Here is a 26,641-nt window from a genome sequence, read left to right as displayed (position 1 = left end):
CTTGTGCCTGCAATATTCAATTTTTTAAGCCCAGATGGAGGCAAAATCATATAATAAATCCAAACAAAAACTAACGAAAGTTGAATCAAGAGGGGACCAATTCCAAATCATTAACCTGCCTGCTTCAAGATCACACAAAACTAGTCGTGCATGGGAAGAGATCGACGGGAACTTGCTTTGTTTATTAAAAAACTATAATGGTGTTGGAAGATATTAGCAGGAACACCAAAAATGTGATTCCTTGTGAATCTAACTCTGCTGGAAGAGGAAGCTACAATGAGGTTTCTCGCATTTATTTTTTAATGCCAATAATGCCAGCCGCGGTATTTTTTCTTCTTAAGAATAGAAAGGCTGATCAATCACATATCCAGCCATATGTGCCTTGTTTAGAAAAAAAAAAAAAGGCTTATTTTTAATTGAAACGACCCTTCCATGATATGGATGCTTAAATGGCCCCTTCAATGGTGGAAAACAGCTTCATGTGAACAGGAAAGATGGAGAGAATAGAAAAAAATATGTTTTTATTTATTTTTTTTATCTTGAAAATATATAAATTAATTTTAAAATTATCTAAGCCTATTTGAAATTATTGTAGCGATGGCGGTTCAAAGTACTTTTCATTTAGAAATACATCAAAATAAAATTTTTTATTTTTAAAAAATTATTTTTGATATCATCACATCAAAATGATTTGAAAATATAATATTTTTTTTTATTTTAAGCAAAATAAAAAATTCAAAATTTTAGAAACGCGGTTTGCACGCGTTCCAAAACACACCCTAACTAAACCCAACATAAACGAACTTAGTTATGCTTAAACTCTTTTTTTTTTCTTTTCAGAATAGTCTCTTAAATGTTAAAAATAAACCGCGTATCCAAACATACCCTAACTAACTCCAACCTAAACAAATTTAGTTAGGTTTAAACCCTCATTTTTTTGTTCTTTTCAGAATAGTCCCTTAAATGTTGGAAATATTTCCAATACTAAGATCCCACGTATAATTCTTTCTTGACATATCTTTTGTTCTGATTTCAACATTCATGAATCTCAAACCAATGATTTTGGTGGTTAAAAGAACTATCCTTATCTCCTATACTTGATCTAATGATTTTGTTTTTCATTGCTTTCCTTCAACAACACTCGTGCCTTTTGGAGTGAATTAAAAGTCGTGTCTTTTATTTTAGGGTTGTGTCTCTTTAAAAGTATATTTAATTTAAAATATTTAATATAAAATAGTATGATTTAAAAAAGATGTGTACATTTGCTGGTTTTAAATAAATTAACGTTAAAATCATCTATCGCTTTTTATATATAAAGACAATTATGACAAGATTATAATAATAATTGAGAAAAATTCTAATCTTAAAAAAAATATATTTTCTCTTTTACAAATTCTCTTGTTTTTCTCTTTGTGCTGTCAAGAATAAAAAATTTAAAAAATTTGAAAAATAATATTATAATTACGTTGTTAGCACTAGACAAAAAGTAATAAATTATTTTAAGATCACCAGAGGAATAAGGAAAACAATGCTAAGACAAATCACAAGAATTTGATTTCAATTCTTTTAGCTTAAGTGTAATCTAATAAATAAATAAATAAATAAAAACTTCATCATAAAGAAATCACAAAAAAACAATAGCTAATAGCTACAGGAGGCTTATATAATCATTATCTTCAGAGCCCGTGAGATTAGTCGAGGTGCGCGCAAACTGACACGGACACCCACGTTAATAATAATAAAAAAATAGCAATTTTTAATTTTTTTAAAAATAAACATTAAAAAAAACTTTTAAAAACTTATGCGCTATTAAATATTATGACATGTATTTTTGAAATTATTTTATTTATTAACTTTCATTAATATTTGTAATTACTCTTCTTTTCTTTATTTGGTAATGGGAAAATAAATGGATTAATAATAAAGTAAAGGTAGGCAAAGACAGCCAAACCCATGTAGAAACCTTAATTTTGCCACTTGCCATTTTCAGACAACACCAACGAAGCCCACGTTTCCAAATCTTCTGTTCTATTGTATTCTCTGACAGACAACAAACATACCCAAAGAAACCAAAATTAAGGTAAAGAGAAGAGAGGAGAAGCTAGAAAGTCTCTCCTTTTCATGAGGCTTTACAAATTTTAACATCCCTTTCCCTTGCAAATTTCTTTCACCAAAGCAAACGACTGTTAATGTTACTTTATCCCCATTAAAGTCAAATCATTTAAGAAAAACCATAGCTGGCATTTCCCTTCTCTATTAGCTTCAAGTTCAATTCCTTTTATTTGGTGGTGGCATCGATCACCCTGGGAAAACAAGGGTGAAATGAAGTTCTGGACATGAAGATACAGAGGGGGAGTTTCTTAGAAAGATGGAAGGGCAAGTGCCTGGAGCAATGGGGTCAAGTGGTAGCCTGGCTTTGAGATTTGGGCAGACCTGTTTCTCTTGTGCTTCACTTCTCTTAATGTGTTTGGATGTTGAATTTTACAGCTATACTACTTTCTGGTACTCTTACTGTTTTTTTTTTTTTTAATTATGAATTTCAATACCCTGCTTCTCTTGTGTTGTTACTACAATTTTATTACATACAATTTTGTTTTGTCGACTGTTCTTCTTGTCTATTAATTTCATTTCTTTCTTTTTTCTATTTTTGGTTGAGATCTCATTTCTTTTTACTTCTAATAATTAGGTAATTCTTGCTTAAGATTGTAAAAGGGAAGCACAGTTGTGATCATATGGCGTAATGAGTGAACGGTGAAAGAGGAAGATATTTGGTTTTCTGACGATTTAGGCAATAAAGTTGTTGACGCTTATCCTATTCTTACTGTTACTGTGAGGTTTATTGGAAGGATTTCATTTTTGCAGAGTCATGATTGGTTTGATAAACCAGATGGCCAAAAGTTCTCTCAGGATAAGTGTTGGAGACAACATCTCGGTTTAGTGGTGTAAATGATCTCGTAGCTGTGGTTGGGTGTGGCATCATTGTGAGATAATTTAGCAATTAGAGAGTCAGAAGCTCGGCCATATGATGCATTTCAAATGTGGTGCATTACATGCATACCATCTAATCCTTGACTAGATCATTTTTGGGATGGTCTCCTACAGGAAAATAAGACTGTATCTTCCAATAGAGGCTTGATTTAGGTTGCCATGTATGAGTTTGCAGCAACGGATGTATTTTGCAGATGGTTTTGCAAGCATTTGGAACAGTTTAAGGGTTTTTTTCCCCTTAATCTACAACCATGGTTGCAGAAGAAACCTGTAATCAGTTTTCTATATATCCGAACAATAGATGTGCTTGTTTTAGCTCTCCATCAATGCGATGATGGAATGTCCATTCAGCTTTTAGACTTTTTGGTTTTTTAATGGTGAATTGACCCAATACCCTTAGGTCGAGAGCCAGTGTTACTGCTCTGCATGTTGTATTGCTTGTGCTCCGAAGTTGGTGGCCTTTACTAGTCTCAAGTTGTCTTGGTGACAAAACTTGCGGTGATCTCATGTTGAGACTTGTGGATATCAAGACTGTGTTTTCTTGGTTTGAAGTGAATTTGATTATCTTAAAGAGCCTATTCAACTGTCCTGATGATGATGTTTCTAAAACATACAAGTTACTAGAAGACCTATCAATTAAATATCTTTCTTATGATTATTCTGAAATTTTATAGGTTCTACAGATAAATGATGAAATTAACTACATGATCTGGATGAAAATAAATCTGTAGATATGGGAATGAACTTAGGACTTCTGTTTGTTTTTCTTTTTTGCTTAAACATTTAACTTGGTATGAAATTCTTTCCTTCTCTCTTTTACTTGTCTGACGATAGAGTTGCTGTTTTGAAAAATTGCAAGCATCTGCAATTCTCAATTTTTCTTGTACATCATAGTGTGCTGCACTTCCATTATTACCAAGCAATATAGGATGCTGGTGTTTTGTGTGCTTCAGCTTTTTGTAATTGGTAGGCATTTCTATGTCAGCTTCTTGGTAACAGTTATGGGCTTGGTAATTCCATGGAGCTTGGTTTTGGTACTGGCGGATGCTTATTCTGTCTTTGTTAAAAGTTTAGATCTTCAAAGAAGGAATCTGCTAATGATCATCATTGGAGATTTGGTACGTCCTGGTTATATTCAATCGAAAACTTAATCATTGAAAGAAACTGTCATTGTCTGCTTATTCACCATTTGATTTTTTTAACAGGTTTTATCATTTCTATCACTAGCAGCAGCCTGTTCAACAGCTAGTGTTGCAGATCTTCTGCTTGATGTTGGTAAATCATTTTGCCCAGAAAAGTTATGTAGTAGATATCAGTTATCCGCCGCTATGGCTTTCTTGTCTTGGTTTCTCTCATTTTCTTCGTCACTCTTTAATCTTTGGCTTCTTCCAGCCTTGTAATACTTCATTTTTCATATCCATGCATAAAAATCAGATGAGCAAATATTGTCGAACTCTTGTTACCCAAAGTTAATGCTTGTACAGTCATAGCCTTGCACATTTCCAGCTTGTGTCAAGTTATGCAATTGATTTCCCTGATTTTAATGAAATACACAGCCAAATTATTATGCATCTTGTTTTGTCCTGTTCATTTTGTGGACTAGAGAATTATGAGCTTAATCTTCAGAAATCAGTGATGTTCAGTTTTTCCTGCCGACAAGGTTGCTGCAAGGTCATCCTCACTGCCTCAATTATGAGCTTTCAACCGTTGTCTTGTCCATTGCTTCTAAGGTAATAAAATAGGTAAAGGGGAGGGAATGTAATTATGGTACACTAGTTATTGAATTTGTTGACAAATCGAGACCCACATCAGGATGTTGAAATCCTTTCCAATCCTAATCAGACACTGATTGTCAAGGCAAATTGATGCCCACAAAAGATGTTGGGAAGCTATGCACAAGTCCTCTACACGAGAAATGTTGCTGTTGAAATTTCAGAGTACTGGCGGGGACATGAATGAACCTTTTCTTGTTAGAACATGAACTTCAAAACCAAAATCGTAATGACCATTAAGTCTTTGCGATCCATGATAAGGCACAAGGACTACATTTTTCATGGAACAAGAATGCAATCATTAGATTAGATGCCATGCTTTTTTCATCTTTAAACTTTTTTTTCTTCCAGTTGCATCCTTTTGTGTTGAAATTAATGGCTAATTTGAAAAGAAAAAAAAAAATGTTGAGGGAGATATTAGACAGAAAAGGGATCATTGTGAAAAATATAGAGAAGCCTCGTGGCCAAAATAGATTTTGGGGGGGAAAATTCCTTTTGATCTTCATACTTTCCGCTTCCTATCTTAGAGTCCCTCTAATTTTTCAGCAATAAAACTCTTCTCCGTTCAACAAGAGTAGTTCAATGGCAATGAAGTTTTTCTATAAACATGTTTGAAAGAAAAGATCTGTATTTTTGAGTGTTTTGAATTTGACATGTGATTTAGGATGAATTTTAAAACATGCCCAGTAAGAGTAAAAGCGTCCTGGGATTTGATTTTTGTTTTCCTCGCATCAAATGGTTCGAGATATAATTAAAGCGATCAAACTATTTGAAAGGATGCAAGCTGGATCCATTTGGCCTGGTGAAATCACCTTCACAGGATTGCTTCCTCCTAGCTAGCAGTAAGTATGGTCTGGTAGACGTATTATATATTATAACGTGATGAGATATGTTTACAGGATCAACATGAACTAAAACATCATGATGGAACATCGGGGTTTTGTAAAGGAAGCAATGTGCATAGTAGGACGAGTGTCATTCATAAACAGGCTGTAGAGAGGGGGATGTAGAAGATGACCTTGAGTGACAATGACTTCACCATTACCATCTCGTGTTTCTGAAATGATGCATATCGGCACTAGAGTAACAGATCCACGCATCAGTGAGAAGATAATGGTTGATCTGATTTGCTACAATGGCTTCTTGAGTTTTGATCATTTAGATTTAACACGAAGACGTCTCATAAGCCAGAAAATGTCCAATCAAATATTTAGAAGTCACAGATAGGATAAAAGAATTATGAAGAAGGCGTCTTTATAATATCTTTCTTTTGTGATCTGTACTGTATTTCCATTTTTTTAAGTCCGATAAGTTAATGCTTCAAGCCATGGATTATGGGAGGAAAAAACAATATCCATTTAGGAAATCAATCTTGAACATAAACTACTCGTATTCTCTTTGATCTTACAGTAGATTTGCAAAGTTTCCTGATTCATGAACACATTAATAGCATGTATAAGTGGCACAATTATTGGTTTGCATAGGGAATAGATGTATAATGGAAGAGGCAAGCACCTACCAGTTGGTCATGACAGCCTCTGCAACTAACAAATGAGCACAACTATTTTAAGGGATGCAACTTTCCTGGTAACAACGAGCTGATTTTATGGTCAATCCCTGAAATACGTACATCAAAGATGATATAGGAAATATTGTTGGGACGTAGATAATTACCATATTTAATAGTTTTATTGATAAAAATTTCTATATGTATTTATACTAACAGTCTCTTGGTACGTATGTTACCGACAAACTCATGGATGAAAATAATCTATTGAAAAAACTCTTGTTGGTAATTTATAGACTGTCGGTGAGTCCGTTGATAATAAATATATCAATGGATTTAATGACGGACAAAACATGCCAAGAAAAATTTACCCGTTTTATTCTGTTAGTATATCTATCGGTAAATATAACATATTACTAATAGAATACCATCTGTAATTTTGTCGGTGCATTAGCAGTAGCAGTGATATTTGCTGCAATTCCTTTTCAACTCTTCGAAATATACCGACGGTCTAGTTCCGTCGGTAACACCATTAGTAATAATGGTATTTGCAGTAATTTTTTTTTGAACTCTTTGGAATATACCGACGGAGTTGTGCCATCGGTAACCCTGTCAGTAATATTTTAAAAATATATATATTTTTAAAAATATATTGAACAAAAGTAAAAAAATAATTAAAATAAAATAAATTAGTATACAATTCAAATATTTATTACAAATTTAAATATTTGTATATTCAAATACAAAAAATCTAAATTATAAGCGACACTAGAGGAGAAGGAGGTTGGTCGTCGCTAGGACCATGAGGCCAATTAGAGGGTGCACATGACCCATCCATCTGTGATCTCTTTTCCATTACCAATCGATGGAGTTATTCATAATTAGCAGTGAGACGTTCATATTTATCATTAAGACGGGTTGTCCGATTCCTGTATCCATTGGTCTAACATCGCCGTGAACTTTGGAGTTTGAATGCTCATAATCAATTGTGAGCATCTAATGGTCAAAGCACTAAGGGTCGTTCGTAAGTTCTCGGTCGTAGTGTTAGAGAGTCTGTACACCCGATTTCCATTGGATCCATCGAACGATCATGCCTCCAACCACAAATCTGGATTGATATCCGAATGGGTCAAAAGATTGTCTTCGTATCTCTCCTTCAATTGGTTGCTATATGTCTTCTGGAAAGAAAAAATAAATTCATCAAATTCAAGGAAGAAATAACTTAAGAAAAAAATGATTGAAAACCAACATATCACGAAGTGCTGAGCTTGACTATTAACGAGCTGCTGTATCTCTTTTTCACAGTTATCACTCCACACATGCGTTTCAACAAAAAGCTCCATCGGGCTTGACTCACGTCCAAGAACTGTAGCTTGTAATAAAAAAAATGTTGTCAATTAAATATATTTATATAAAAAAAACAACTAATAAAAAAATTGGATGTAATAAAAAAAATCCTACCATTCGCTTCGCATGTGAAATAAATGAAACGGAGCCACCGGTATGCGTAGTAATGAGACCGTGAACACGCCGGTTATGGTTATCCATACCAGACTGTGACCGTTGAGTGAGACATGTGAACGTCATGTACTGAATGTATTCTGCCCATACAGCCTCTAAGACGTACATCGGTATGAAATCCTTCCAAGTTGCCATATTATTCTAGCCTGAAAGCTCTCTTTCTTATGCATATTTTTTTGCTTTCTTTTGCGCCTCGTACCAAAAGTCACGCAACCTATATGATATAAATTAATTATCTGTTAGTAAATGAAAAATAAAATTTAATATTTGGAATAAAAAAAAATATCCTGAATTCGATCTTACCTAATTGTAGTATTATTCTCCCAAAACCTTCTCACAACACTATTATCAGCTCTCACCTATTCAAATTTTTCCTTAAAATAAAAATTTGTAAAAGGACAATTTCAATAATTTCAATAAACAGCCCAAATTAACATAAAAAATATTTAAGTTAATACTAACCTTGAACGTTAAAAACCATGCATCGGCCTGTGATTTCCATTCAAGATGTTTGGAAACCTGACTCTATTGAAACAATAGAATTTTCATCGACAATTTAAAAGTCGATGTTATTGTTCTCACAACCTTAATGTTTGTAAACCTGAAATTTCATTCGTTAAATGATATTATTTTTTCAACAATTATTAAACATGTCGTTATGAAAGTAAAACAAACTTACATTGAAAGGTTGTACTTCCACTGGACCTTGTACTTACGGGTAGATAGATCCTGCTGTGAAGGGATCCCTCCTCGATGTTGCAATATCACACTCGACGAGCCCGCGTCGTGAGTCGATGCTTGTGCCTCAGGTGCCTAGTCTTGGTAGGCACCTAATGACTCATGGTCGTCAGCATCGCTGCTAGAATAACTAGCAGTGATCATGTCCTCGCGATGTGCAATAGACTTTTCCCTAGGCATCCACACAAATTAAAGGATAAAAAAAATTAAATGATTCCTATTTTTTAAAAAATATTCAGCAGCATCTACCTTATATGGGAGACTACTCAAAATTTTAAAAATGTAAATACACAATATATATGCCACAAACCAGTTAATTTTATTCTATTTCTTCTAAAAATTTAGCATAATTCAATTTTGTAGAAAATTTTAATTTTCTACGTGATAAAATTTTTAATCATAAATTTACAACAAATTATTCTAATTTTACAAAAATCCAAAATAATAATTAAAATTAATCCTACACATCTAATTGAAATTGAACATTAAAATTGAAAAAAAAAAAAGCAATGCAAAAATTATTACAATAACAACTAAAATTCAACACAATTATTTCAAAGTGATAATATTTTTAATCCTAAATTTAAAAAAAATATTCTAAATGGAATAAATACAAAATAATAATTTACTGTAATTTGTGCAACCATCCCATAATGGTTTATCAGAATCTTTCAAAAGATTAAAAAACTTGGTTGCGTCTACATTAGGTTCTTCATCTACTCTTGGACATTGACTAGCATGACCTTGATTCATTCTCATCGCATTCATAACCATATTCTTATAAGGATTAGTATTATTATCTACAACTCCATGCACGTTACTAAAAATAGAAGTTGGTTCATCCATCCTTTCTACTACGGTATTATGAGGAACATACGGTTCTCCATGTGCATATTAACACATGTATTTCTCCATGAATCTTTTTTTATAGAAGATGCATCGTTACAACATTGAGAAATTTTTTATTTTTACACCTTTTGCATGAACATCTAATATCTCTTCACTAATATTTCTTGGATTAGATAGTGCGTAATTAATAAAACCCCGAATCTCATTACTATAATCCATCATCCGTAACCATTGAGGTGAATCTCTATACATTTATGAACGATCATTCATTACTTATATCAAACCTATATAAAATAATGATGACAACATGTATTAATTAACTACGTTAAGTAGATAATTTATAAAAATATTAATTTAGCTCAAACTTATTCAATCTATTTTAATAGTACTCTTAATTCATTATCAATTATCTACATGAATTCAGATTTCTACATATTTACTGAAAATTTTAACTCTGCAATAAAATTGACAAAATACAAAACGAACTTGTTAAATAAACCATTATTTATTTCATCACAAAACACCTAAGTCAAAAATTTGACATAAGTTTCATCAATTTACAAACAAATACAATTTTATAAAATCTAAAACAAGACCTAACATGTACAAATCAAAAGTCTATACAACAAATTTGTACGAGAAAAAACTATAAAACAAGTTAACATTCAAACAAAATACATATACTACAAAAAATATGAAAAAAGAATCAACATTTTAAAATTGAGTTCAAATAAAAAATGATAGATTTGCATACTTAAAGTGGAGAATCCTTAATAAAATTTGAATAAGAACACGGATGCTAACAAAATAAGTGTTGTGGTAGCTAAATTTATTGTGGGAAGTTGAATTGTGTTGAGATGAGGGGTGGCTGTTTGTTGCAAAAAAAAAAAATGCACAAGAAAGAAGGAGAAATGAGGGAGGGGGAAATGAAGGTCGATCGCCAGGTCATAAATTAGATATCACCGATGACAATACATATTAAATTATAATGTCGGTAAAAATATCATATTACTGTATGATTTGCCCTTTTGAATCCCACTATAATCAATTATGTTTTCCTGCAAGAAAAAAAAAATCAACAACATTTTCTTACCAATCCACTAATAAAGCAAGCACATTTATACCTACCTTAAGAATGTTAGGGCTCCCACAGAAAAGGATTCTGGGAAAAAAACAAAAGGCATGCCATAGCTGAATTCCAAGAAAGTTGAGTTATCACAAAAGCTTTTGAAAACTTAGCATTATCTTACTGAGCAAATTAGTAACAGTGACATGCAGAGGTGTGTTTGTGGAACTCTAGCACTCATTCAGTTTAGCACCTACATGCAATAAAGACTAGCACTGATTGCGGCCATGGAGTCCCTTCCTTCTAATTCATCAATCCTTTTTTGGGTGATTAACAGCCACAGGTCCGTTCCAAGTGATGGAGCATAATGAGGCATGCAGGTGCTACCACCAGGTGTACGAAGTAATTATCTTCATTTTTTTTGTCTTGCCCTATTTGTTGAATTTAATGAAGGCATGGTATCCATATTCATTGCATATATCTCAATCTGATCTGTCTTCTCATGTGGTGCAATAAACAAAAGAATTAAAGAATAGAAAGAAAAAAACTTTTACAGAAAAAAAACAGATAAAAAAGAGAAGAATGAGGATCGGAGAGATACCAAATCTATAATATTTTTATTAATCATTAAAACTGTCTAATATTTAAAAAAGTAGGATATAAATACTAAAACTCTAATTAGAACAAGTGATTGGGCTTATGACCCACTAAATAAAATACCCAACAATAATTAAATCAAACCCAACAAATAAAGCTAAATTAATAAACTTCAACTAAAAATTCATATAAATTAAACTAAAAAACATAAGTTAAAGCCTAATTTCTCAATGGTTTGGACTATCCTCCATCATCTATGATTATACGTGCGTGTAAACAATATTTCCGGTTCGATGTCCTCACCATCTTCTACTGAGGCCACTTAATTTGCTGCTTTGGCTATTTGAGGCTTGAGAATAAATTTTATATTTTTTCCTCCACTAAAATTCTACTAGACAGGATTTGGAAAGAGGAAACTAGTCGATTATTATTTTTTGAAGAAAAAAGTTTAGCAACTTATTTTTCCACAATCAACTTTTTTTTTTCCTAAAAAGATACAAGAGTTTTAGTTTTCCTAAACAATGATATAAGATTTTTAGCAAAACTAAACCGCTTAAAGGAAGGGTTGGGAAAAGTAGAAAACCTAAAGAGAAGTCGAATTTAAATATAGTTTTCTATTTACGAAGCAAGGGAGCCATTCTTCACTGGCTTGCTTTAGGGTTGACAGCTTCACAAATACTTTAGGTTTGGTGAAAGAACGAAGAGATAGCAGAGATAGCAAAGGCTATTATGGAGGAGATTGCTCGTTGCCCATTCAACAAGTTCATAATTAATCCAAAACAAAATCCCTAAAAAATTAGGATATGTTTCATGGTTTTTTACGGTATAGTTAGAATCTCATCATCAAGATCTTTCTAATTACAATACATAATATGTCAAAAACAGAGTTTCAGTGTGTTTCCAATGATCCATTTTTTTCTTGATCATTAGATCTTGATTTTCATTTCTTGACCATTGAATTTTTATAAAAATTTGAATTGATTTTTGTAGTTATTAATTAATTTGGTTCAAAACTTACTTTTGAAACAACCACGCTATTTTCAATAATGATTGTGTTTAAACTATTCTATTTACTGAATATTTTTTTCACATGTATTATTTTATCAAAACTTTTGTTACTCTGTGTTAGAACCCAAAACATGATAAGTAGCTATTCAAATAGAAGTAGCTAGCAGCAAAAACCGTGGTAGCAATAGAGAAATAAGAAAATGTGCTATAGAACAAAACCGTATCAAAATTAGATACAATATTATGATTTATTTTTTGAAAATTAGCATTTTTTTATACATATATAGGAATCCTCGTTGATCATATGAAAGCCTTGCAATATCAAAAATAGGTGTTAAGGAACTTTCATGGCAATCACAACGATCAACTTGAGTCTATGAAAACACTACATTGTGTTTTATTATATAAAATAAAATTATACACACACATACACACACGAGATGCATGCCCGTGCGCTGCCACGGGCTTATAAAACAAATATATTTAATAGTGTTATAATTGTGAACTAGCGCTAGATAAGTACTAGAAACTAAAGGTATGATGAAGCCAACATTTCATGATGGAAAAAAAAAGTTGTGTTGGTGGTCAAAACTTAGAGACTGAACAAAATAATTTGTAGCAATCCACAGTGTTTTGGGAGGAAAAATACAGTGCTTTCGCTACATGATTTAGCTTTTCTGTTAATAAAAAGCAAAAAAAATTACAAAGCTAAATTCTCTACCAACTTAATATTAAAAAAAAACCAACAAAGATAATTTTGGAAGGAAAAAAACCCATGAGGAAAAACGTTGTAGCAATTGACAATGTTTTGTGAGGAAAACTACAGTGCTTTCCCCAATAAAATAAAATAAAAAACCATTTAGAGAAATATTGTAGCAATCCATAATGTTTTGTGAGAAAAACTACAACGCTTTTCCCATATAATTTAGCTTTATTGTAATTATAATTCTTAACCAACTTAATATTAAAAAAAAATGGACAAAGATAATTTTGGAAAAAATAATAAAAAATTCATATGGGAAAACACTGCAATAATTCACAGTATTTTAAAAAACAATTATAAAGCTAAATTCTTAATCAGCTCAATATTAAAAAAATCAAATTGACAGAGACAATTTTAGGAAAAAAAACACAAAAAAGGGGAAAAATCATGTTGGAAACACTGTAGCAATTCATAGTGTTTTGTAATGAAAGTTATAGTGCTTCCCCACATGATTTAACCTTATTTGTAATGACTTGTAATTGTAATTTTCAACAATGTTTTGTGAGGAAAGCTACAGTGCTTTCCCCATATGATTAAGTTTTATTACAAAGTTAAATTCTAACCAACTCAATATATAAAAAAAAAAAATCGACGAAGATAATTTTAGAAAAAAATATTACAAAAAAAGAAAACACAAAAGAAACTGGAAAAAAATCATGTGAGGAAAAACTGTATCAATCCATAGTGTTTTGTGAGGAAAAACTTGTCTTTACTAGTAATTGCAATTCTTAACCAGCTTAATATTTAAAAAATAAAATTAACAAAGATAATTTTAGGGAAAAACATAACAAAACAGGAAAAAACCATATGAGAAAAAACACTGTAGCAATCCACAGTAATTTGCGAGGAAAGTTACAGTGTTTTCCTCACATATTGTAACTATAATTTTTAATCAGTTCAATATTAAAAAATAAAATAAAATAAGATAATTTCAGAAAAAATTATAAAAAAAACAAAAACAAAAAAAAACCATGTAGAGAAACACTGTAGCAATAAACAATGTTTTAAAGAACAAAATTACAAAACTAAATTTTCAATCAGCTCAATATAAAAAAAAATCGACAAATATAATTTTGAAAAATAAAAAAATAAAAAAGAAAAACTATGTGGGAAAACACCGTAGCAATCCAAAGTATTTTAAAGGAAAAAATTTACAAAGCAGAATTTTTAACCAGCTCAATAATTAAAAAGTAAAATCAACAAAGATAATTTTTTTAAAAAAAATAAATGAAAAAAAAAAAGCAAAGTTGAAAAAAAAAAAGAAAGTAATTTTGGAAAAAAAAAAAGAAAAAAAAAAGAGGGAAAGTTGGGAAAAAAAATGAAAAAATGCAAAAGAAAAAAAGAAAAAAATACTGTGAATTACTATTGTAATCAGTGATTTAAGTGCGGGGGAACAGTGATTCCCAGTACTATTTAGATATTGTTAATGGGATGGGTTTGAGAATAATCGAATGTTATTGTAAAATATATAATTATTGAATTTTTTTCTTTCAATTCATGTTGGTATTTTCAGGGTTGGGATTAAAATATCATATCTGAGATAAATCAAATTCCCAACTTCCCAAAACCCAATATTCGACCGTTGGTTCCCGCCTTAACCAAACCCTTAGTTCCCTCCAAGAATTATAATCCAAAGACTTCAATTTTTCATTCGCTCCTACAGAAATGCTCATCAATGCGACTCTCTCACACTAGGCAAAATAAGTTGTTTTTATGATATTTCTTATACAGACAATCTTGACTGTATATGCACAGCTTGTATGTATTTAATCAAATTCAAGAACCCAACGAGTTAATGTAAAATAGTAAGAGTCTAGAGATAAGGTTGTTCCTCAAATAATGATGATCCATTGAACCCTATGTTCTTATATCACCTAATGATTGGTATAGTCTTCCTCCAAATGAATTCGCTCTCCTATTTTTAATTAAAGCTTACATGTGTGGATCGTTGTATTGGGTTTACGCTCTTGTTCATGGTCAGACTAACGGATTGGGGTTTGGGTCATGAGTTTTGCCTACAAAATGGGCTAAAGTTCTGTGTTGTTAATTTCATGGCGCAGAAAGAATTTGATTTTGTGTGTGAGAGCAGCTTGGTTTTTGGGATTTGTTGGGTATTCTAATGCGGGTTGTTGTGAAGAAGCATTTGTAGTTAGAAGAGATATGGGAGTAGGGAATCATCGGTTTGCTTCAGTTTGTCTTGGTTAGTTCTTGAGCAGGCGAAAAATGACTTTGCTAGTTTTGTTATTTAATTGTGAGAAATGCTCATATATGTATGCTAGGTGTGGGCATTTGAACTGGCACAACAAGTTTTTGAGCGGATGCCTGCTATGAAAGTTGCTCATGGACTTCTGTGGAGTGTGGATAAGTACATACGCGAAACATTTCTTGATGAAGTTGCTCGGCGGACCTTTTATAACATTCCGATGAAGAATCCCGGAATTCAATGATGTCTTGTTATATATGTTCAAGAAGGATGATACAGGAAAGCTCTTGATTTGTTCCACGAGACTTGTGATTCAAGAGTGGTGCCTGATGAAGCTACACCTATATACCAAGTGTTCTATCTGCGTTTAGTCAAATTGGTGATTTTTTTGTGGCGAAGAAAATTCATGATTATGTGCGGTAATGCTAGCATGCCTAGTGGTACTTAATTCAACTCCCTAATAGACATTTATGCGAAATGTGTTGGCCTTGGGATCACGATCGATCGATGCATGTCTTTGACGACATGCTGAATAAGAATTTACTGTCCTAGAGTGGGATTATTAGGGCCCTTGCATTACAACTTGTAGATTAGAAGTGGTCAAGCTCTTTGGAATGATGAAAGCTGGAGGTGTTTGGCCTGATGAGATCGTATTCACAGGATTGCTTTCTGCTTATAGTAACAGTAGTCTGGTAGACATGGAATGATCTTACTTTGATGCAATGATATCTGTTTATGGAATTAGACATGAGACTGAGCATTGTGCTTGCATGGTTGCTCTTCTTGACAAAGGGAGTCTCTTAAATGAGGCAGTTAGGCTAATCAGAAGGATGCCCATGAAGCTTGATATTATGATTTGCATTGCTTGACTCTTGTCCTGGAAATGTTACCAATTGGTAATCAAATCCGAAAAGAGTTGTTGGAGTTGGAGCCATACAGTTCAGGGCTATACTTCCTGCTCTCAAATTATATGCTGAAGTTCAGATATGGGAAGATGTGAAGAATATAAGGACATCAATGAACAACTATATATACGGGATCACTGAGTGTAGTGCTCTCAGATTCACTGAAGTTCACAGCTTTTTCATGAACTTATAGTTGATGACTGGAGACATTAAGCTTCAAGGCAGGAAATGCTCAGTACTTGATCAACTGCTGATCATTTCAAGTTAATTTGGAGGCTGCATCTCAACTGCGCATTATCAGACATGCAGGAATTAAAGTACTAAATCTACATATTCTTTCTGTACCATTGTTTTTTGCAAGTGTTGTTCAAGAAACAGGTAGCCTTTTGTTACTAATTTAACTTTGTATGAATTTTTGAATTAAGAACTAGTCCCTGTTCAGTTTCACTTTATAAGCTTTGGTAATTATTATGAATAAAAGGAAAGTGGCAGAGACCACATTTGCAACAAGATGCACACGCTGAACCATGGACGGAATCCTCAATCTGAACACAGAAGTTACAAGAATCACTAGAACTCTGGTTGTTCTAAGAGCCTCAGCAAGTGACATAGTAACCAAACCCGCAACCAAGAAATTATCACAAGTTCTAGCTCCCAAGTGCTCTTCTTATGTTTGAAGATAAGGACATGAGATGGAAACTTGGAGTCTGTTTTTATTACAAGCTTAACCTTTTGGATCTGCTACCTTGGTATGACAATGGTTCCACAGCATTTCTTGTTTTCAAGAAGATCAAGCTGGTCAGCTGCTGCGAAAACCAACTAACAACCTGGCCTTGTCAAGCTCTACGTACCCCGCACTAGGCAATTAGTCTATGTTCATGACAGTCAAATATCAGATATTCTTTTGGTTACGAAGCTCCTGCTAAATTTTCTATCAAGGAGGCTGGACTGCCTGCAGAGATGGGGATGCTGAAACTATCCTTGACTGGCATATTGGACTTCACCATCACCATATCCTATAACTAATTAATTTGGCAGCTCATTAAGTTTCTATCAGATCGATAATTTTTGTTATGAAAACACTTCAGAAACCAATAAAAGTCCAAATCAAATGACACAAACACACAGAGTATTAAGGAATTATGAAGAAGACATCCAATATATTCCCATTTTTTAAAGTTTGATAAGATATGGTTCAAGTCATAAACGTATGAGAGGCCAAAATTATATCCAATTATCCATTAATTGAGCATATATATATAAAATTGTACTTGTAGTACATTTGCTTAATTAACCAGTGTCCTGATTCATGAACATGTTGATACTGTGGATAATTAGCATCATTAAGAATTTGCTTAGGGAATGAATTAATGTGCTGATTACATGGAAGAGACACAGATCTACCAGTTGGTCCAAACAACCTTTGCATTGACAAATTATATATTAGGAGGAGCTTTCCTGGTAACGACGATATTATATAAAAAATACTTTTGGTTCTAAGATTTTCTTTTTTAAGGGCATGGTAGATATATATTGTATTCGTGCATATAAAAATAGATCAAGCCTCCGATTCAGACATCATAGTTCTATTATATTTCCAAATTATGATTTTTGTGTTGGTTGGTAATTAAATCTTCTGTTGATTAATTAATCCAGCATTGTTTCCCGACATTATTATTTTTTTATAGAAAATAAACCTTTCTTAATTCCCAGCACAAGAAAACAAATCGAATATTGAGTATCTAGGCAATCTCGTTATTAATTAATCAATTAAAAGTACTTGTATATATATACTTTATAATAAGTATGTTTGGGCTCGATTTTCAATTGAAGAATTTATTTTCCTTGCTCCCAAGAAACAATCAATAATTAACTAATTTTTCCTTACAAAAATCTAATGTTTTAACTGTTGGAATTGGAAAGTGATATAAGTTCCTACATAGGATGTGCATGCAGTACTTTAATTTCTCTCTTAGTGTAAAAGCAAGTAAAGATGATTTTTTTTAATATAGTATCAAAATTTTAATAATCAAGCGGTTACGAGTTTGAATCTTACTATCCTTATATATTTAATAAAAATTAAACATAAAATAATATAAATTTGTGTAAGTTTCAAATTTAAAACGTTTTTATTTAAATCTTATTTACTTAATAACTTAAGTTTTTTTAGGTTAAATTAATTTTTTTGATAAATAAAAACAACACAAGACTTTCCCTACATTAAAAAAAAAAGAAAAAAAAAGAAGAGAGAATGATATCAGAACTAGGTACATATATACGTACCCAGATAGTATACGTTTCAGGGTTTGTAGCTACCTTAATTCACCAATTTAGCTTTGAAAAAGAAGGAAGAATTTAAGAACAGAGGTGTTACACATGGAGCTGTCCATCATGGGGGTGTACGCAACTTATCCTCGTTGGGTACTGAGCTTGATAGAAACCGAATTTTATGAGCCATGTGAAAACCATCGTGATTCTGAGAAAGTAAAATACTGCAATTTCTTTTGCATGGATTGCACCAAATCACCTCTCTGTGACCTCTGCTACAGCCACAACGTTCATGAAGGTCAACGAGTTATTCAAGTTAGTGACACACACCCCTGTTGCTGACCTACTTATTTTATTTTTAATTACAAGTCATAATTAATCATTAATTGCTTGTTGGTTTTTTTTATTTAATTTTAACTAATTTAGCTTCTTCTTCTTCTTCTTCCTTTTTTAAGTTGCTAATTACTAATGTTGTTTTAAGGTAAGAGTTTTTACAAAAACTCAAGTAATTCAGCTCGTTTTTATAAGAGGGGGAGGAGGAGGAGGAGATGAGGTCGCCTCTATTATAGATTTTATTCATTTTAGAATATTGAAACTCTTCTTATATATGAAGAAAATGATTTTATTTTTTTATTTTTTGAAAAAAAAAAGAGTAATATATTTGAGGATCAGCTATATAGAAAGGATAGAAGTACGTGTAAATTAAATATAGGTTTTGTAATCTATTTTTTTTTTCATGATGTTACACAGTACATGGGAGAGTTATTAATTATTTAATTATTTATACGTGAACCTCTAGCTAAAATACAAAAGGTTTCTGTTTCTTGTGCGTGTCCGGTTGCAATTATTTGTACAATTAATAAATCTCCATTAATCTTGATTTATAATAAAGTTTTCTGCCATGGAGTAGCTAGTTGCTTCAAGGGACTGCAAGTCCATTGTTCATATGCATGACAGCCTTGCATTTGGCCAAAAAACTAATAATTCTGAAGGAGCTTTCCTCGTAATGACAATGGTTAACTTTTATGAGTGTATCCATGAATGAATTCAAAGATACTTTTTGGAAAAATTGTCTAATTCAGAACCCTACAAGATCAACAGATCTAATTCATATAATAATTCAGATTGGACTTTTCTATGTAAACACTACAGTGCATATGGTTGTGGGAGCATTGTGTTCTTGCCGGTTGGTGTGTGTTTACTGTTGGCTTTGCCAACTCAGTTTGCTCCATAACGCTATCAACTCAGTTAATTAAGAGCATGCGTGTAACCCTAGAATGTCAGCTCAAATCATTTAAAATGTTTAGAGTATGAATTATTTTCAAGGATGGCATCATTGTATATTGCAGGCAAAGAGATGATGAGTAAATAAAAGACGTTTTATTGAAGTCTTGTTCAAGGGATTCAATAATCAATTCTTTCTCTGAATATATAGTGTGACAAGATGGGGTAGAAGAATAGCATTCTTTTGTTAGCCTCAACTAGATATGAACAAGTTTGCGCTATGCTATGGAAGATTAAAAAAAAATTAAATATAAAAAAATATAGATATTAGAATGTATTTTTTTGTTTATCTTAGTTAATACAATGTTTTTAACTAAAATTATTATTTTTATTTTACAAAAAAACATTTTATGATTGTTAAAGTAAGCTAACAAATAATCTTAAAATAATATGTACATATTTTATGTGATTGAAAGCTGAAAAATTAATAAATATGATAATATCATGTTCAAAATTTATTTTAAAAATTAATAATAAAAAACCAATTTCAATCAAGTTTTCATGAATAATTTATTATTATTATTATTTAAAAAATTATTAAAATTCAAATAAAAATTTATAATAGTATTTAAGAATCATATCAAAATTAAAAAGTATGTAAATCTGATAAAATTTCTTTAAAGAATAAAAACAATAAGAGAAAGAATTGAAATAAAGTGACTTGAAATTGTTCTTATTGGATTGAGATGCAATTTTGCTCAACCTCATAGGAAGCTATTTAGGCTGAGCTTTTCCAGCAAGAGACAAAGTGAGCACTACTGTATGTAGTTCTTTTTATAGGCATAGGCAATTAGGCTCTATAAAAGTTCCATTGTAATGGCTTGAGAAGATAGTTTCTTTTGAATTTAACCAATGGAGTCAAACAAGGTTTACTTTAGGAAGGTCCTTTGAATTCATGATGATAAAGAAAAAGCTTACAACCAGAATAAGGATAGAATTCATAAAATATACATAAAAAAGCATCCCATCTAGGGCTTTTTTGCAAAGAGAGCTCGTGATTGCTCCTACTTGCTCGAATCTTTTGGGGATGATTTGAGTGGAGAAGGGAAAAAGGGTTTGATGCTTCATAGAACGTCTCGGAGCTAGGTGGGATGTCTCCCTTCCCTTAATTATTAATAACACAAAAGGACAGTAACAGATCTTGCTTAGAAATCATTTGATTAAACGCATCAGAACATGCACCCACACACAGAACAATTGGCCTCTTGATACGAAATCCTGAGATAATAAAATACGAAACAAAATAAAATTTGAAGGATAAAGTTCTGTACAATGCATGTACTTCTCTTTCGCTTTGCGTTGAAGAATTTATGTAAAATAATCTTTATATATAGTTTATTATGGGCACTAATCAAAATTGAGCGGTCAACATTAACCATAGCACTCCAATATATTCCAAGGATCGATTTTAATCATAAAGCTTGGTGTTCCTAGAGTCACATGTTGATTGAGAAAAAGGTGAAATGATTGAAGGCAAGAAAGGAAGAAAGAAAAAGCAATTCAACCATTTATGTCAGGTAGTGTGCATAAACAACAAAGCAAGCAAGAAAAAAAAAATATAGTGGTGAAGAAGAGTGATGGCCAAGCACAGACGGGTGGCCTATTTTGTATTCTATGCTGAGATACAAAATATGGTGGCGGGATACAAGGACCCCTGCAGGATTAACAGGGCCTGAGCAAGGCAGACCCAGATCAGAGGACTCCATCTCTTGTCGGATTGTTGGGTTTACTTCTCTTTTCAATTTCAATATTATAGCTATGGACCTTCTCTTCCATGTGTCTTCTTACATTCCTTGCAGCCAAGCTCCATGGACTCTATTTTCTTGCCACGTTTTTTTCTCTCCCTGAATTCCTCCACTACTTAAAATATCCTTAGCTCTCTGCAAATCTGCAGCAGTGTCGGATCCAAGATCTTGTGTGTCTCCTCCATCTTCTTGAATCTTCACCAGCATTTTTGTCTGTAGATGAGACTTGTCACTAGCCAAGTGTTTTATTAAAGGAATGGCACGCCTCTTACCTCCTGCATTTGTGCACATTTCATGTCTCACCTTGCTAAGGGGCTCGATTTTCTTGTTTTCCTTTATGGTTTTTGGAATGGAGTGGCGGCATCACTTTTAGATTCTCTCTAACCCTTCAAATTATATTTTTATTTTCTTTTCTGCCTACCTACTTGACTAATGCCTCAATGAAAGTACTTGTGTTTGTCCTCTTAAAAAATTATTTGGCCATATAAAGTACCTTTCTTTGGGTTGAATTATGGATTTAATTTTGAAATATAATATCAAGTTGAAGACCGTAAGAAAATATTATCACTTTCCAGAAAATAAACAACAAAAATAGTCTACATTTTATAAAAATAGTCGTATCATTAACATAGTATCATAACCAACATATAAAAACCAGTTAAAGCATAGTATTCATGGAATGATGCACAGAGTGTTCAAGAACATGATTCAAATCCCTGTTTCTACAGAGATTTTAAGACGAAGTACTGGATTCAAGCCTATCAGATTAATGGACAGTGGCCTAATTTGTCCAAAAATTTCTATTCAATCCTGTGTAAGAACCCATCACAGATTAGAAGTAATTAGGTAAAATTAAATTCAATCACCATAATTGACTGTAGATCAGAGAGCGACAAGCATCTAACAAAAAGTGACACCAAAAACATCTTTCTCAGAACCGAAGAAAGCCGTACTTCAGTAGTGCAAAGTGAAAACCTTAAAAAGTGAAGGCACCCTAACAATGTTTCTTAGCAAGACAAGCAATATGCCTAGCAATGTTTCTAATCTCAAAAGATCTGCCATTTCCATGCTTAGATTTAGATGCCTCGCTCCATATGATGATGAGCCACCATCAATTTAACAAAACAATGCATCTCCACTTTAAATGGATATCGTCTTCTCTCTCGCCATGAATGGAATGGTTCATCATTCAAGATAGTGGATGATGTTAGGTATTGCCACCACCATTAATAACAGTACCCACACACAGAATTTCATGTCAAAACCTTACCCTCCCTATCCCCTGCCCCCTCCATCAACCAGAACTAAGCTTAGTTATTATCACACATCACCCACGTAAATCAAAAATCAAAAGTGCAATCAATTTACTCAAATACAAAACTCGATTATAAAAACACGTTGAAACTTCAATGATAACACTAACAGTATTATCATGATATTTCAATGGAATAAATTCAATAATACTAAAAAAAATCACCAACGATAAATAAAATGGATCACACGAGCTGACCAAAGATAACGAGGCTCACTTGTTTTAGACAAGTCGTTTGACCCACTTCATTTACTATTAATAATCTTTTTTAGTGTTTTGAATTTGTCTTATCGATTTTTTTTATAGTGTTGATATCGTGGTCATTGGAGTTTTAGTGTCTTTGATTATTAATTTTTTCTCTCTCTCCCCACTCTTTATTATAAGTTGTATAAGATCATTTTATAATTTAAGAGAGTCGTCAATGATATTAATAATTTTGAGAGTCTCTAAACTTTGTTATTTATCTAAATATTTTTTCAACAATGTTATTTTTTTAATTTTTTAATGTGTTAAATTCTATTGAAAAAAAACTAAACACAGGTATATTTTTACCTAATGGAATCCAAATAGCATCTTTTTCACGGTTGCTTAGAGGTCATAATTCAGAATTTAGGTTCCTCTGAGCTAGCCAAATAGGCAGGGGTTCATGCAATATATATGCAGATCAGGTAATTATGGGGCTCTTCCTGACGGTTTTTGCCTGTAGAAGTGCCCTGGTAATAGGCAATAGGAGAGAATTTTGAGAAGTATTTGATGTATGCCATGCCAATGCTGCAATGTGCCGCAGAGTTGTCTGCCCACAGATTTTTTTTTTTTAACAAGAAAAAACAGGAAAAGAAAAAACTCATTATGATTCAGCGGGTTGATCCGATAAGATTTGATTAAAAATTCAATTGTAATTCATTTATTTTTATTTTTATTTTTACTAAAATAACATTATTTTGATTTTTTTTTATAAAAAACAATTGACCTAGATGACCCGGTCAAAACTCGAGCTTTAGACCAAACAGGTTCTAAAAATTATGCTTGAAAGAACCACGTAACAAAGAAAGAAAAAACTAGATGAGTTGGCATAATTTATATTAGATTGTCTTAATTTAGTGGATTTTCTAATTTTTAAGTTTTAGCAAAATAAACTTCATAATACGTAAGAGTTAGCTTGATGAGAACATGCTAAATCAAGAATACTAAATTTAGATAACATTTAGTTACTATTTATAGATAAACAAGAGGTATATAATAAAAATAGATGATAACATGTTGTTTTATTCTTTCAATTTTAAAAATATATAAATTCATTTTAAAATTTGCATATTTATTTTACATTTATTCTTTTTTTTCTTTCACCAATCAGAAGCAACCTAAAAGACTCTGTAACTACATAGCATACAACCTGTCTCCCACCACTCACAGGCTGGCAACTCCTGCACACTGATCACATAAAATGACAAATCTGACGTGGCAACCAGGTACATATATCGAGGCGATCTCTCCCTACTATATAAACCCCACTCTTCTCGGCTTCAAGCCTCGCCTAACCAAAAATAAATCATATCAAGACTTCCACTCTCAAATCTTGAATTCACAAGATGGGTATTTGCAGTTCTTGTGAATCGACACATGTAGCAACAGCAAAGTTGATCTTACAAGATGGAAGGTTACAGGAATTCTCGTACCCAGTTAAGGTTTCATTTGTTCTTGCCAAGATCCCAACCTACTTCATCTGCAACGCTGATGAAATGGAGTTTGATGATGTCGTTTCAGCTATAAATGATGATGAAGAACTCCAACCCGGTCAGCTTTATTTTGCCTTGCCATTGAGCTGGCTAAAGCATCCCTTACAACCTGAAGAAATGGCTGCATTGGCCGTTAAAGCCAGCTCCGCTCTAATGAAAAGCGGCGGGGCTGAGAAATGTGGATGTCACAAGAAACTGGTTTTTTCTGTCGAGAACGATGGTAAGTCGAGCCGGAGAGTGGCGGCCGGCGGTGGCGGGCCGAGAAGAAATGGTGGCAGGGGAAAGTTCTCGGCGAGGTTGGGTGCCATTCCTGAGTAGGGGTGGTTTGGGGAATTAGAGAGGGTTGTGGGTGTAAATATTGTCATGATTGGGGTTAGTTGTTGAAGTTTGTGGGTAGGATTGCACCCTGGATTGATGATTAGGTGGCTGTTGCAATACCTTTGGCTGTCCCCATTTAAGGGCTGTATTACAATTTTACCCCTAGATGAGTTGACTAGCTATATTTGAAAACAATAACCATTTTTTTCGCTCCTTATTAATTAACAAGTGAGTATCAAGCAACGTTTACGGTGCCAGTGATGACTTTTTCAAATTGTTTTTATTCATAATTATATTAAAATAATATTTTTTATTTTAAAAAACATTATTTGTAATATTAACATATTAAAACAAAAAAATTTAAAATTTTTAAAAATATTATTTAAAATACAATTTCAAACAACCTCTGAATAACTCCGGAAGTTATTATCCTTGCTCATGACTCAAATTTAAAAATAGTTTATGCATCGGTCCTTGTAATTTACCGTAGGTTAATTTAGTCTATAAAAATATAAAAAAATGAAAAGAAATGGTATTAGCAGTTAAATGCATTATAATACAAATCAACAAACAATTAATATTGATGTAACTAATTTATTTTAACCATAGAACATGCATAACACGTGCATTAATGCCACATTATGCTGTGCATATGTATAATATACGAATTGACAGTCAAAATACACATATAAGTTTAATTACGTGCATTCTTAATTAATTGCAGATTAAAATGGGAAATATTTTAATTTTTGAGAAAGGAAATTACGTGCTTCGAAAGGAAGGGCTGTGATTAACTCAATTAATTATAGTAAATTCAAAACCAAATCACTAGCTAAATGAAGCCGAGTTGAATTTTTGTGGTATTTTTTTTTTTAATTTTCTTGAAAGGAAAAGAGCAAAGATTTGGGGTTCTGGGAATAATATATTTTTGTCGAAATCTTAGAAGCTTGTCTTTGCTGTCCAACACGAAAAAAAAAAAAAAAAAAAGGATAATAGAAATATGGTATGGAAAATGAAGTGTGGCCACGTTACAATGTTGTGTCAGTTTGGCGGAAGAGGGGGCAACAAAATGTGCGATTGACACCACCTTGCTAATTCTGCCTAATTAACGCGGTGCCATCATGGCTTTTGCCTGAGTTTGGTGTTTGTGTTATTAAATTTAGTTTTGAAAAATATTTAATTGGTATCTTTTAGTATTTTTTTATAATTTTAATGTGTTGATATTAAAAAAAAATTATTTTAATATATTTTCAAGCGAAAAACACTAAATAATTTTTTAATAGCTGTAATATATTATAATCTTTTTAAATAAAGATATTCTCATGTGTAAATATAATATGATAATGGGCATTTTTTATTTTCTTAATTACTGTATAATAATTATGGGTTAGTTTCCAATTATTGGGGCATGCATGTATGCGCAATTGCTAATTGGATTTCGGGTCACTATTCAATGCTTGTGACATTGATTTAAATGCTTTGAGCGATAGTACTGTTACAGCTGTTGTCATTTATAATTGATGTCCCTGTATCTCTAATATGCAGCTGTTGTCATCTAGCTAACTGTATTTTTTAAAAATTTGATTATTTTTTAGTTTAAATTATTTTGATATTTTAATGTGTTAATATCAAAAATAAATTTAAAAAAATAAAAAATATTATAATAATACATTTTAAAATAAAATTACTTTAAAAAATAATATCTACAACACTTCTAAACCTACTCCATTATAATTCATATTTTAGGCCTCTATGGATTCTCAGGTTTTAGCTAATGCTTTCAATGGACTCTTACCCCATTCATCCATAATCCTTTTTTATATATAAATTTATTAAAAAGACTTAAATAAATTAGAGTTTCTGCCTTTCTAGAAGGGGAAAAGGGAGGCATAATTTCTTATTAATAATAATTAAAAAGAAGAGAATAATTAATTGTCTCCGATCCCGGAGGTAAATAAATAATAAAAAGAGAAGATCCATCGTGAAAACCAGCTGGGAGAATCCAATGTTGCATCATATGAGGGTGAAAGACCAATTATTACCTACAAAAAAAATAAAATA

General features: G+C 32.1%; 2 protein-coding genes across 2 annotated transcripts; both read left to right on the top strand.

Annotated features, from left to right (window-relative positions):
• Positions 1-1,970: 1,970 nt before the first annotated feature.
• LOC7473132 (CASP-like protein ARALYDRAFT_485429) lies at positions 1,971-4,559 on the top strand. Its single transcript, XM_002310153.4, has 3 exons — positions 1,971-2,502; positions 3,974-4,106; positions 4,194-4,559. The coding sequence occupies exons 1-3, from the start codon at positions 2,369-2,371 to the stop codon at positions 4,386-4,388; spliced, it is 462 nt and encodes a 153-aa protein (XP_002310189.1). The 5' UTR covers positions 1,971-2,368; the 3' UTR covers positions 4,389-4,559.
• Positions 4,560-24,045: 19,486 nt separating this feature from the next.
• Positions 24,046-24,837, top strand: LOC7473133 (uncharacterized). Its single transcript, XM_002310154.4, has one exon. The coding sequence runs from the start codon at positions 24,116-24,118 to the stop codon at positions 24,578-24,580; it is 465 nt and encodes a 154-aa protein (XP_002310190.1). The 5' UTR covers positions 24,046-24,115; the 3' UTR covers positions 24,581-24,837.
• The last annotated feature ends 1,804 nt before the right edge of the window (positions 24,838-26,641 follow it).

The sequence above is a fragment of the Populus trichocarpa genome, chromosome 7, assembly GCF_000002775.5.
Source record: "Populus trichocarpa isolate Nisqually-1 chromosome 7, P.trichocarpa_v4.1, whole genome shotgun sequence".
In the NCBI taxonomy this organism is placed as follows: Eukaryota; Viridiplantae; Streptophyta; class Magnoliopsida; order Malpighiales; family Salicaceae; genus Populus; species Populus trichocarpa.
This window is presented reverse-complemented; position numbering and strand designations above follow the sequence as displayed.